Genomic DNA, 12,110 nt, shown 5'->3' with positions numbered 1-12,110 from the left:
TCCTTCAATTGTAAAGTTTTTTTTTTCATGCTTGTCATGGAGTCATGAAATTGACGCCAGTAATGAGCCAAAGGCAATATTACCCGACAAGGATACCAACGATAGGCCTCCACATATCTTGGCAGCAGCAATGTAGCGATGGATCCTTTACAGGTGAAAAGAAGCAAGAAGCCTCGATCGTGGGATATCAAGATGCCCCAATAGGTTTAGATCGTCAGCCAATCATATCGTACATACCGATTCACGTGACTGCGATTAAAGTTGGCATGCCATTGATTTTGTCAAGATAAGTCAATTGCAAAACGGACATATGAGCATGATTCATTCGGAGGTAATGTATCATGGGCTTCATCGGGAAATTCAAACGATTCGCAGTAGGTTCCACGTTAGCCTCCCTGTGCGGGCTATACAAGCTGTCCGATACATAGATGACGGTAGATCAACTAGATCCACTTAAAGCTAATCTCGGCCCAATCTCCGACGACACCTCCACACTTCCTTGACTCATGACAGCCCGTCTAGCAGCTCTTCGTTCCACCTTAACCACCATGGCCGGTACCGCAGTAAACTGTCAGCATGTGCGCCCGCGGAGATTCGCGCCACTCGATGCCACCAAAGCATCAGATGCGCCGCGGCTAAAGGGCATCGTGTTCGATGTGGATGGGACCTTGTGGTAAGGCGAATTCAGCTTTCCTTTCCTTTCTCAAGATCTCATGGAAGCTCCACCATGCTTTGCTCTTGATTATTTCATACGTAAAGTTCGAGTATTGCGTTGGAGCTTGGATGCACGATTGCGGACAATGAGGAACATAGCTCTTATCGCAAGAGAATATTATCTTGACTAGGTTACAAGCTGACACGGAGAACTAGCCTACCACAACACCATATGTTCACTGAAATGAGGTATGATTACACCGACGGATCTGCATTTTCTATACGATATGAAGAGATGCAATTATGCAGTACCCATCCAACAAAAATATATCCATGAATCTAACTTTGCGCCACCCTAAGAGATGCACTCGGGATAGATAAATCAATCGACATCCTACACCACATCCAAGGTCTTCCCACCGCAGAAGACCGCGCTGCAGCCGTCGCAAAGATCCAAGCCGTTGAGCGCCGCGCCATGATGGACCAAGTACCACAGCCGGGTCTAGTGGTGCTAATGGAGTATCTCCAGTCCCGCGGCTTGAGACGGGCACTCTGCACACGAAACTTTGAGTAAGCTCTTCTCCTTCATTTAACCCTATCCAGTAATAGAAGAAGTTAGGAGAACGCTAACTCATTGCCCAATGACAGATCGCCTGTCCGGTACCTTCTTAACAATCACCTGCCAGAGCATATTTTCCTGCCTATAATTACGCGAGACACACCCAATGTGATCCCCAAGCCTGATCCAGCTGGAATCCTGCATATTGCCCAGGAATGGGGATTGACAAACCGGGCTGAGAGTTTGATTATGGTGAGTCAATCTAATGATCTTCTGGGCCCTTTGTTCTGGTGGAAAGCTGATTTTCTTTAGGTTGGGGATAGTATTGATGATATGACGGCTGGACATAAAGCTGGTGCGGCGACGGTGCTGCTTCTGAATGAGCGGAATGTTCATTTGCAGGAACATGCTCATACTGATATTTGCATCAGTCAGTTGGATGATTTGATTGAGATTCTTGAGCAGGGGTTTGTTGGTCAGCGGTGTGATCCGGAGACTGTCTGATTGTTCTCTTTGGCTTTGAAATGTACGCTTTTGCTTTTGCTGCGATTGGTATAGAGGAGTGTCGCTAGGATGCTGGAGCCTCCAGAACAAAGGAGAGTTATATCTAGCTTGGAAACTTGCATCGTATTTCCCATTTTTGACATCAGACAATGACTTTGTAATTGTGTACACGCAGGGTTTTAAGTACAGGGGAATCATGGCATTTTCGTTACATGGACCTCGTTGGTCTATTTGCCTCTGCGACCTCTACCTCCACCACGTGACGGTGGCCCTCCACGGCCATTACCACCACGGCCACGACCTCTCGGGGGCGGGCCACGGGGAAAGGGACGCGGAAGCGGAGATAGTGTACGCTGGCGGGTGTTATTCCCAGGGAATTGTGGCCGGCCACGATTCGGCGGGGGCCTTCCGCGCGATTTATCAGGCCCAGGACCATTACGAGGCGGTGCGACTGAATTGCCAAATCGAATGTGCGATCCGCGGCCTCGTCCACGTGAGACGGGCTGAGGCTTGGAGCCCTTGCGAGGCAGCATATCATCACTTGAAGGGGATGAGGATCGAGCATTGATTCCTCCCCGGGCTCCTCCTCGAGCCTTACGACCCTGCTTGTAATTTATGGGTGGCTGGATCTGCTTGGGGGCTGTGTTGAGGTTGATGATATCGTCAGGGTCGATGCCCTTGAGTGTGAAGGATGAGGTGTTATAAGGCCGGCGAAGAGATGGACAGTCACCAATAAGATGACTTTTGCTAATGCAATTAGCACATGAGATCGAAACCCTGACCTCTGTTGATGTGGTTTCACGGAGTGGGAACTTCCACCGGTCGTCGCAGTAAGACTCAGTATGATCCGTTGAGTCGCAGAAATCACAAGGAACCTCAGAAGCGGAGCTCTTCAACGGTGACGGGCACTCCTTATCGGTGTGCCCTCTTTCCCGACATCGTTCGCATCTTTGCCATGAGGGGCAGAGTGCGCTTATATGTTTATTCCATGCTTGACAGTGCGAACACTGGGGGATATGCGTTAATACTTCCTAACTTTCTAGTGCTGTTTGGTAGACATACCTCTTTTGTAGGACACACTTCAGCCTGATGGCCATATTGAAGGCATTCAGTGCAGCCAACCGGGAGTTGGAGATCAATCTCGTTAATGTCTCGATCCCAATAGATGAACTGAGCCTGGATGTCCATATCCGCTTTGTCGAGATCCACCAGGGTAGCTGGCGGTGTGGGATATTTCTTTGCGTAGCGTTCAAATGCCTCCTCCTTAGACTCGAAAAATCCAGGCGGCGATGCTGCACTTTCCTTCGAAACCCCATTCACATGACCATTTGTTTGGCCATTGGTCACAGCCGGCTTCTCTGGGATGTATTCATCTGCAGTATCCTCGGCTTTGTCGCCAATGTTTAGCAAAATGGAATCATCGGCTTCGGAATCCAAAGACACTGCATCAGAGTCACTTCTAGAATCCACCTCGCCCTCTTCCAGTTCACTCGAACCATTTGAATCGCCCTCAGAATCCTCATCCCCAACCACACCGGTATCCTCTCCACTAGGCTCAGGCGAACCCGATCCATCACGAGATTTCCAAAACGCATTCACCGCCGAGAACTGTTCTGTCTTCGGCCCTGTAGCCTGGGGCTTTGGCTGAACCTCCCCCGACGCCTTGCGCTTCCCGAGTGTAGTTCGCACGGGTGCTTTCCTCCCCTGATTCCAGCTAATCGCTGGCGCAGTGCTGCCCGCATGAGGATTGACGGTTGCCGGCTTCTCAGGCGAGTCCGAATTGTCGGAATCGGCCCCGGAGCCCGCGCTCGACCCGGAACTGGATGTCTCGTCGGGATCGACCTCGAGTGGGTTCAAGCTGAAGGATGCGCCACGGGGAAGAATATCGCCCACATCGCTTGCGCGGGATCGGTTCCGTCGCTGTCGCTTCTTGGGTCGGGAGTCACTGTCGCCGGAGCCGCGGATGGAGGAATTTTTCGATCGGGGACGCTGAATGCCGACCGATGCTGTTCGGGAATCAGCTTCATCCCCGGAGTCTGACATGATTGTTGTTGGCAATTTGACCAACTTTCGGAGAGAGGATCTTGACGCGAGGATTGCAATCAAAATTTTAGGGTCGGCGCCGCATGCCAAAACCGCAGGATTATGTGCGCTAGTGGGGCTGCCTAATTGGGAAGTTAACATCAATTGTGCTGACCACTGAAAAGAACAAGGAACATGTCAAGTTCAAACGTTTGGTCTCATTATATACTCTTATCGAAATAACACGACTCAGAGGAGTTTCAACAGTAGCCTCATTTGTTGAGGCCAGGGCCCCTATGTCTGATGACATACTCTCACGTAGAAACGAGTAGACAATATCAACCGTTGGAAAACAGTAGGTCTACCGAACACATTGATACACCAACTCGCCGTAAGTTAGAACCCATGCACGACTACTCAAACCAAGTATAGAGAAGTATGGCTATCCCCATTCAGATTTATTATAGTATTCGATATTTGAACTTCTCTTAGATCGTCAAATTTAAGGACAGTTGATACCGGCTCTATTGGTTTAAAACATAAAGCTGATATTATACTAGATTGAAATTATTTAGAGACCACTTTTCCTCACTTAGCACTAAAACTTCCTTTTCCTTCCCAAATAGACTGCACAAGCTAAAATTACCGATATAGATAGTTTACGGCCTGCAAGTGGTTGAGCACGTTTCTGCCACACGACGGAGCAATGTTCTATCCATTAGAGTCAGGTAACAACCCTGGTTGCACTAAACAGAAACAGATCTCCCTTTCGCGGTATCTTCTCTTCTCCATAGCCCATATGATCTTGTTATGCTTCCCGACCATGTAGCTACATTTTATCCCTGCCTCTGGTTAGCAATTTGGTGCTGACGGCCCTATTTGAATTCCATATTTTCAAAAATTGAACGTTGTGTCAGTATCAAGCGTCCTCGTTGTCCTCAGGGCTACAGCCAGAAGAATGGTGGATGTCAACTAGACTCGGAAATACAATCTGAGAAAGGTTTTACTCGTGATGGCGACCAGTGCTGCAAAAAGGCTCAGTGCAAACACGGTTTCTATTACGATAACAAGTTGAAGAGGTGTGTGGGGACTATAAGATGCCCACATCCAGACGATTATCCCGAAGATGGTGTATGTGTTCGTGGACCACCCACTTGTCCAAAAGGATACGAGATTAGAGATTGGAGGTGTGTTTCGACTCGGATCGTGTGCCAAGAAGGCACTAAATACAACGAAAAGACCCGATCTTGCGAGGCTGACATCGAAGACGTTGAATGCCCTCCCGGTACCAAATTCAAGGACGGTTGTTGCTCCGCTCCTGCACCAGGAGATTACTGTGCTAGCGCTACGTGGTGCGGCCCCAAGTCTCACCCTATTGGTATAGGCGGTAGCGTGACTTATGCGTTGCGGGAATCAAACAACACCTCACATCACTCCTTCCTCGGAGTGGAGAACCACACTATCAAGAGATAGGTGGGGTTGAAAGTCACGAATATGAAACACATTATTCCATGAAAGAAGAGTCTGAGGCAGGTGAGTTTGAGGAGGTGAGAAGTGAGGAGATTGAAGAAGAGGAGATTGACGATCAATTTATTGATGAAGAAGCACAAGAAGAAGTGGCAGAGGAATGGGATGAATGGGAGGAAGACGAAGATGTAATTGACGAACTTGAGGATGACTCTGATGTTGATCTGGTATAAGGTCTAGTTAGCTGTGAATATGGGAGGGCAAGTCTTGAAGGAACATGCTTTGGGTTAGGTGTGAGTACTAGTTGCTCTTGTGCTTGATTTGAATCTACTGTGCGAATACGAAATGCCACTTAGTTTGATCTTTGAGGCTGGCCTTTGCACCAGTCTGATCCCCCTCCCCCATAAAAGCGGTGGCAGCTCAGATAGGAGAGCACCTGATGCCCTTCGAGGAAATCCACTAATAAACCACATTTAATACCTACTATAGATACCATGACTTGCGCTAGGATTGCGCCATCCATGACGTGAATGCATTATTATCATCCCGCCACTCCGAGGTATCATGCCATTGGTAGCCATATGTGAGATTGGAGTGATCTAAGTACAATGACTCAAGTAGGCAGACAGATTATCCTGTCGGCCTTGAAATCGAGGCACCAGCCCGATCTAGGGTTTGCCATAAGCTTTGTGGGGTGTAGCTCTAAAATTCGTGACTGGTTGAGCACTGCTCTGCTTCTTGTAGCTACAGATATTAGATGGTTGTATTGTATAGGGCTGATAATTGACCATAATTGCAGTCTAATACTAAGCGACATCGTATGATAGGTCAGCTGCCTTGGCTGACATCCCCGGTCGTGCACGATCAAACGGTTCTCACTGATCGTCGCGAGTCTAAGACGCGCTTAAATCTCAATTCCTATGGAATGGGGTTGGAAAGTTAGACAAAGAGGCCAAGCTGGTCCGTGGCGACTATGCCAATGTCCGGACTATGTATATGCCGAAGGAACTGTGGGAGGGAAAATCGCGGAAAACAAAACGGAATTGAAAAAAGTCGTGTTATCGCAGGGGACAATGGAACTTGTTCTAGATTAATGGAAGCTCGGGAAATAGGGGCTTTTCGATTTATAAATAGGAGATAGTGGCTTTGACTATTTCATTTAGCTCAACGCATTTAGTCCACATTTAGTTGAGCTGGTCCTCATTGCACGTGCCGTGTGGCCAACCCATTCCTGCTTTCCTATCGACATTTTTTTTCTTGTCTCACTCAAAATCCCTGGGAAAGTGAAATCCTCCCCCAGAAAACCCCCACCAAAAACATTGCGGTTCCGTTGATTCGAAAAAGAGAAACTGCCCCGTGACCCCGAAAGCCGATCCGCCTTTCTCCAGTTCTGGGCCGTGTGTGCCACTTCCATCCCCACGCTCCTTTTTCTCATCAACCACTTCTTCGCCGTCACGCTGGCTTCCGATTCTTCCAAATCGTCCCTGTTGGTTCCTCGTGCCATCTCTTTTGCACCCGAGATGGACGGGCCACAGCGGTTATCTCCCAACACTCAGAAGCAGGGCCGCCGCCGGCGGTCCAGCAGTCTGATTTACCAGGAACCCGCTGAATCGAACGAGCACATAAGCGACCAGGCTGCGCTACCCAATCTCAATGCTAACTGGGTGCATGCGAAGGGTGAGTTTTCGTGGTGCCGCCTTCTCAGTTTCCCCCGATTCATCCGCCGATCGGGACACGGTGGACAGGTTGATAGAATCCAAATACGAACATTGGCTAACAAGAACGGTCGCGTGAATAGGTGCCTGGACCATCCACTTCGTCCTCATTGCCGCGCTCAAAGTACTCTGCGACATCATCCCCGGCGTCTCGCAAGAAACCTCATGGACCCTTACCAACATCAGCTACATGTTTGGCTCCTTCCTCATGTTCCACTGGGTGCGGGGCATCCCGTTCGAATTCAATGCCGGTGCTTACGATAACCTCAACATGTGGGAGCAAATTGACAACGGCGACCAGTACACGCCCACCAAGAAGTTCCTCCTCTGCGTCCCTATCTTGCTCTTCCTCGTGAGCACCCACTATACCCACTACGACCTTACCTATTTCACGATCAACTTCCTGGCCACTCTAGCGGTGGTCATTCCGAAACTGCCTTTCGTACGTGTCTTCTATACCCCCGTGCTGCATCTCCACATCTCTGGGGAATTGCGAGGAACCACAGCTAACATCTCTTCAGTCGCATCGTTTGCGCATAGGTCTCTTCTCTGATTTAGAAGACGACTCATAGTGTATTCTTTCCTTTCTCTTTCTCTTTCTCTTTTCTTTGCTACATTGGCGTCCGGTCATCGAAGCTCACTCCCTGTCTTTGACACTCCGTTCCCCTCCCCTGTTTCCTCTTTCCTCAAAAGAGTTTCTTGCATTGCGTTGATTCACGGAGTATGATCCGTCGTTGGCTTGTCGAAAATCTTTCTCCTTTCTTTTTTGGAAAATATGAGACTCAGCCGTGGGCCCGGCCACCCCTTTTTATTTTAGTTCCAGCCTGTCCTTTGTCTAGATGCCCAGTTTTAGAGCCCTGCATATCTTATATTTTGCACAACTTCCCGTTCTTTCCTGTGAGCCTTTTGGGACCTTTAAGGCTCGCGTAGATCTAAACCTGGAATTTAAAAATGGGGTCCTGCAGAGCTACTAGCCATGCCGTAATGCAGGTCATTTTCTTGGCTGGGTCCATGCGGGGACATTGCATCATCGCTGGGGCTTGTTTACTATTCGCCTGCTTCCCGACTACGAATTCAAAGACTTGAGAGCCTTTATAGTATGGTCGCACTTGATGATTTCTAGATTTTTCCTTTCCTAGGAGATTCCAAACTCCTTTCACGTAAATTTGGCTGGTTACCCCACGTCTAGAAATTGACATTGTGGTTGCATGAGATCGGGCCATTTAGGTATGATTCCCAGGTTTAACAGAAGATACTATCAATCCAGGATGTGTGTCCAATACAAGACAATACCTCGTGCCCTTCTTGTCTTGTAGCTGGGGGCGGGGCTGCTTCAAGGTTCGAATATTGTCCATAGAATCATAGGTCTCAGAGGGACCGTGAACAAATTGACGGGAGCGTATCATGGTCGAATACATTGATTTAAGATGCTGCCTATAGCATTTATTACACTATATCGAATGAAATAAAGTCCGAGTCTCCATATTGGCAAGATCAATTACGATTTGTTAGCGGGACGACATGGTCTAGTCTCAAAATAAGTAAGTTATTGCACCCTAGCTAGGCTTTAGAACCCAGGAAGGCTTTGCCAATGTCCAGGTATTTTCGGTATTGATACGGGACAAAGAAGCTTTGACCTCCAACTATGTTTCGCTCTCGCTTATCTCTTGAACAAACGAGACATGGTTTGGACCAGGATTCAACAGCCGATCAGGGTTCAGGTCACGGGCCATAGTTTCTTCATATCTTGAACAAACACACGAATTGGTTTTCTCAAAATACTGCTTGCTATCTACAGTCTTCACAAGATTCGTATCGTATCTCGATCTCGGTAAAGTTAATGAAGAAACGTTTAGGGGATTATTAAATAAAGCAAGGAAAAGTTTGTAGATTGCTTGGACACCCATGTAATTTCAGGGCTTTTAAGCTGGTGGGAATTATTAGTCAAGAGGACAGTTGGTATTTGCTGGAGAATTCCATCAGGTTTGTATCAAACTTCTATGGCGTGCTGGCAAATTCTCGCTAACCTTGCAGGTGAGCAAATGCCTGGTCTATTCTTTGATCGAACTATCGAGGGCAAGATTGAGTCAATTGACTGGATTGTCGAGGCTTAGTCGAGTTTCTTCACGCATGTATTTCATTTTTAGACAATGTGGGACTTGAATCCTTGCAGGTTCATCCCCAAAAAGGGCAAATCCTTGACAGTATGAAAGAAGTCGAGTGGGGCATATGACATGCATTAATCACGCTAACCTTTTTCTGGGGGGCATGGTTTGGGGGCGTCATCTTTAAGACGCCCGAAGTCCACTATTACCTATTTAAGTAAGCCCTAGGATCTAGTTGATTTACCGCCTGCTTGTTAAAGGCTGTTTAGTAGTGGCGAGGTAGTGATCATCTCTCTTCTCACTCAGATAAGGCAACAGAATGCGATCTTGAAACGTCAAATCTACTATACCCGTATCGAGTCACTGAAGCTGGACGCTACGAAGCTCCTATGATGGCTTTGGTCGACGATAAATAGCTGGACATTTCCTGTGCAAATTCAATATCATCAACTCAATCACTCCAATCTACTCAATTCACTCAATCAATCAATCGATCTCCCGACCACCCAATCCACCATCAAAATGCAGTTCATCACCGTCATCATTGCTACCCTGGCCGCCGTTGCCACTGCTACGCCCTCCCCCGATGCCTTTGAGAAGCGCACCTGTGTTGGCCGTGAGTTTAAATTCACAACTTAGACTGAAAGTATAGTTTGCTAACTATCCAAATAGACTACAAGGTTGCTTGCCAGACGAGCGGCCCCTCTTGCTGCGATGGCTGGCAGTGTGTTGGAGCCACTGAGTGGAACGATGGTGTTTGCATTCCCAACTAATAGGGGATTTGAAGCTACTTTCGTTACGATTGTCAATGTTTTAGAATAGTTCTTGAATGCAATTGGGTCAATTGAACGGGCTGGCCCTGTTCTTTGACCATGTGAAATTTCGCATTATGAAAGACCTACAAACAAAGAACCCAGCGCATTTATAAGCACAACGTAGACTTATAAGTTTCAAGGACGCTCAACCTTCGTTTGCAATCATCTCCACAGTTCAAAGTAGCGAGATTAAATTGATGATCAACATTCAAGATTGGCGTTATCTTTCTCCACACCTGACTAAGCACTTATCGATAAGGCGCGCTCTTGACGCGAAATCCGCGACGATGACCGAATCTCTTCATCAACAGGTCATGGGCCCTCCAAGTGACATGGCGTACCGCACTCCTGCGGTACTGCCCTTTGAACTGATCCAGCACATTGGAATCTTCTTTGAAGAAAATCTCTGTCCGAGCCCTCCCTTTTTACTTTGGCATGTAGCCCCACTAACAAACGTCCACAGATACTCAAGGTTTAAACCTTCTATATAGTACCCTCACCTCGGGAACCTATGCCTCTCAGAAAGCGCTCGTTCCTTTACCACAGCATATAGCGCTCGCAGTCACGTTCCTCGTCCACCCAACAACTACAACCCGCGCCAAATCTGTCGAGGCAAAAGATGCAGCCTCCGTGGCCTTGCGACTTCTTCGACTTCTCTCCACCCTCGTCAGCCCTCAGGATTGTAGACTGAATCATGCATTTACATTCGCGCACCAGACACTGCGATCGGGTCGCAGACACCATACAGATGAAGCGGACAACGATCTACACTCACCCGGGAGTAAACCGTTGAATTTAGAAATGGGCAAATCCGATTCGCTGTGGTCGCGGGCAGAAGACTTCTGGCATGCTGTAGGTTGGGCATTTAATTGCTCTGTGCTTCATCCTGAGCGCTGGGAGCGGTGGCAGATCTGGCTACAGTACATGTGTGAGGTCATGGAGGATGATTGGGAACAGCGGCTGGAAACATACAGAAAAATTGAAGCTCGGAAAAAAGAGGATGCGCAGAAGATTGAGTCTGAACAAGCTGAAGAGGCCGAGAAAACCAAGGGAAAAAGCACAGGAGCTCGGAAGATAGGTCAAGAGACCAAACAAGCCAAGGAACCGAAAGGCAGAAGCAAGAGGATCTGGCAGAAAGCTGCCCCTGCTGAAAAAGTCGACCGGGGAGCTCGAAAGGCGGATGAGGATCTAAGCATCTTGCGAGAAAGCTTAATTTTCCAGTTTATTTCTGCCAGTAATGACAGCCGACGAAGTCGAAGGATCTTGAGAGCTATTTTCGCTGACGGGAGTACCACCTCGGTCAATGAGTTTCGAGAGGTGTTCAAGAAAGAGCTCAAGTCTCAACGAGGGCCCGAAAAGGCGAAGAAAAGAGAGCGCGAGGTCAATATTGAGAAGGAGCAGTATGGCGACTACCTGTCCCAAGATGAGTCAGATGATGAAGTAAATGGAGTCGTGGACCCGACAAATCCAAACACAGGGTCTGTCCGGCGGTCGAAGCGAACGAGACGAGGAACAAGGACTGGAGCGCCCCCTGCGGAGCCTGCAGGTGTCGGTCCAACTTCTCTTCCTCATCACAATGCTGGACTTTCGCCAATGGGCGGCATTGACTCTCTTCGATTGCGCAAACGGCTCCTCGGAATTCTTTCAGATGTCTCCTACCGCCTGCCTGGAGACTTCATTTCTGTGCTGGACCTCTATAATCTTTTCGCGGAGAATATTGCCGCCCAACCTCTGCCCATTTTTCAGGCTTTTGTTAGCCCATTTGTTCTCCCCGAGTTCACAGATGCGGAGCAAACCACCCTCTGTGAGATCTTGCTGTACAGCTTGCGGGAAGCCTCTGCTCCATCATCGGACGAGACTTATCTCTACCAGTCGAAGCTGGAGAAATGCTTCCTCCCTTTCGGGCCAGCTACCAATACCATTGCCAACAACGTCAAGATGTCTATCCTTCTTGAGTCGGCGATGATGCTTCTGGGAAAAAGTGACCTGTTGACCGCCACGCCGTCATTCAAGAAAATTGTTCAAGCTGGAATTGACCGTCGGGGCAGTAAAGCAAGGGAAGAGCTCCGGCGCAGTCAGAATAGCAAGAAGAAGGAGCCACTCGAATTGTCTTTGTTGCAGGAAAGTAGTGAGAGGCTTTTGTCTCTTGCTGAGCTTTTGACACCCCCGGGCCAATTTGTCAACGTGAGGGTATAGCGGCATGACATTTTACGACAGTGATGATAATGATGCGTATACTAACTTTACTCATATATTTGCAAATACTACA

General features: G+C 48.2%; 5 protein-coding genes across 5 annotated transcripts; 4 read left to right on the top strand and 1 right to left on the bottom strand.

Moving 5' to 3' along the window:
* Positions 1-378: 378 nt before the first annotated feature.
* On the top strand, positions 379-1,717 carry N7503_002194 (putative haloacid dehalogenase-like hydrolase; the record flags this gene model as incomplete). Its single annotated transcript, XM_057061741.1, has 5 exons — positions 379-673; positions 871-903; positions 1,015-1,224; positions 1,303-1,465; positions 1,526-1,717. Exons 1-5 carry the CDS (start codon positions 507-509, stop codon positions 1,715-1,717), a joined length of 765 nt encoding a protein of 254 aa, XP_056925703.1. The 5' UTR covers positions 379-506.
* A 227-nt stretch (positions 1,718-1,944) lies between these two features.
* N7503_002193 (zinc knuckle domain protein) lies at positions 1,945-3,760 on the bottom strand (the record flags this gene model as incomplete). Its single annotated transcript, XM_057061740.1, has 2 exons — positions 1,945-2,724; positions 2,780-3,760. 2 exons carry the CDS (start codon positions 3,758-3,760, stop codon positions 1,945-1,947), a joined length of 1,761 nt encoding a protein of 586 aa, XP_056925702.1.
* A 1,490-nt stretch (positions 3,761-5,250) lies between these two features.
* N7503_002192 (uncharacterized protein) lies at positions 5,251-5,439 on the top strand (the record flags this gene model as incomplete). Its single annotated transcript, XM_057061739.1, has 1 exon — positions 5,251-5,439. The coding sequence occupies one exon, from the start codon at positions 5,251-5,253 to the stop codon at positions 5,437-5,439; it is 189 nt and encodes a 62-aa protein (XP_056925701.1).
* Positions 5,440-6,476: 1,037 nt separating this feature from the next.
* Positions 6,477-7,499, top strand: N7503_002191 (ORMDL family protein). Its single transcript, XM_057061738.1, has 3 exons — positions 6,477-6,883; positions 7,005-7,363; positions 7,443-7,499. The coding sequence occupies exons 1-3, from the start codon at positions 6,727-6,729 to the stop codon at positions 7,491-7,493; spliced, it is 567 nt and encodes a 188-aa protein (XP_056925700.1). The 5' UTR covers positions 6,477-6,726; the 3' UTR covers positions 7,494-7,499.
* Positions 7,500-10,128: 2,629 nt separating this feature from the next.
* Positions 10,129-12,037, top strand: N7503_002190 (uncharacterized protein; the record flags this gene model as incomplete). Its single annotated transcript, XM_057061737.1, has 2 exons — positions 10,129-10,249; positions 10,305-12,037. The coding sequence occupies 2 exons, from the start codon at positions 10,129-10,131 to the stop codon at positions 12,035-12,037; spliced, it is 1,854 nt and encodes a 617-aa protein (XP_056925699.1).
* Positions 12,038-12,110: the final 73 nt, after the last annotated feature.

The sequence above is a fragment of the Penicillium pulvis genome (assembly GCF_028828015.1).
Source record: "Penicillium pulvis strain IBT 33274 chromosome Unknown contig_12_segment0_segment0, whole genome shotgun sequence".
Classification (NCBI taxonomy): domain Eukaryota; kingdom Fungi; phylum Ascomycota; class Eurotiomycetes; order Eurotiales; family Aspergillaceae; genus Penicillium; species Penicillium pulvis.
Note: the sequence above shows the minus strand (reverse complement) of the source record. Positions and strands in the feature narration are given on the sequence as shown.

Excerpts from the sequence above, each read along its gene's own strand:
- N7503_002191 (XM_057061738.1), top strand. The coding sequence starts at position 6,727 with ATGGACGGGCCACAGCGGTTATCTCCCAACACTCAGAAGCAGGGCCGC. Across the intron at positions 6,884-7,004 it reads TAACTGGGTGCATGCGAAGG|GTGCCTGGACCATCCACTTC; the intron begins GTGAGTTTTCGT and ends TCGCGTGAATAG. Across the intron at positions 7,364-7,442 it reads TCATTCCGAAACTGCCTTTC|TCGCATCGTTTGCGCATAGG; the intron begins GTACGTGTCTTC and ends ACATCTCTTCAG.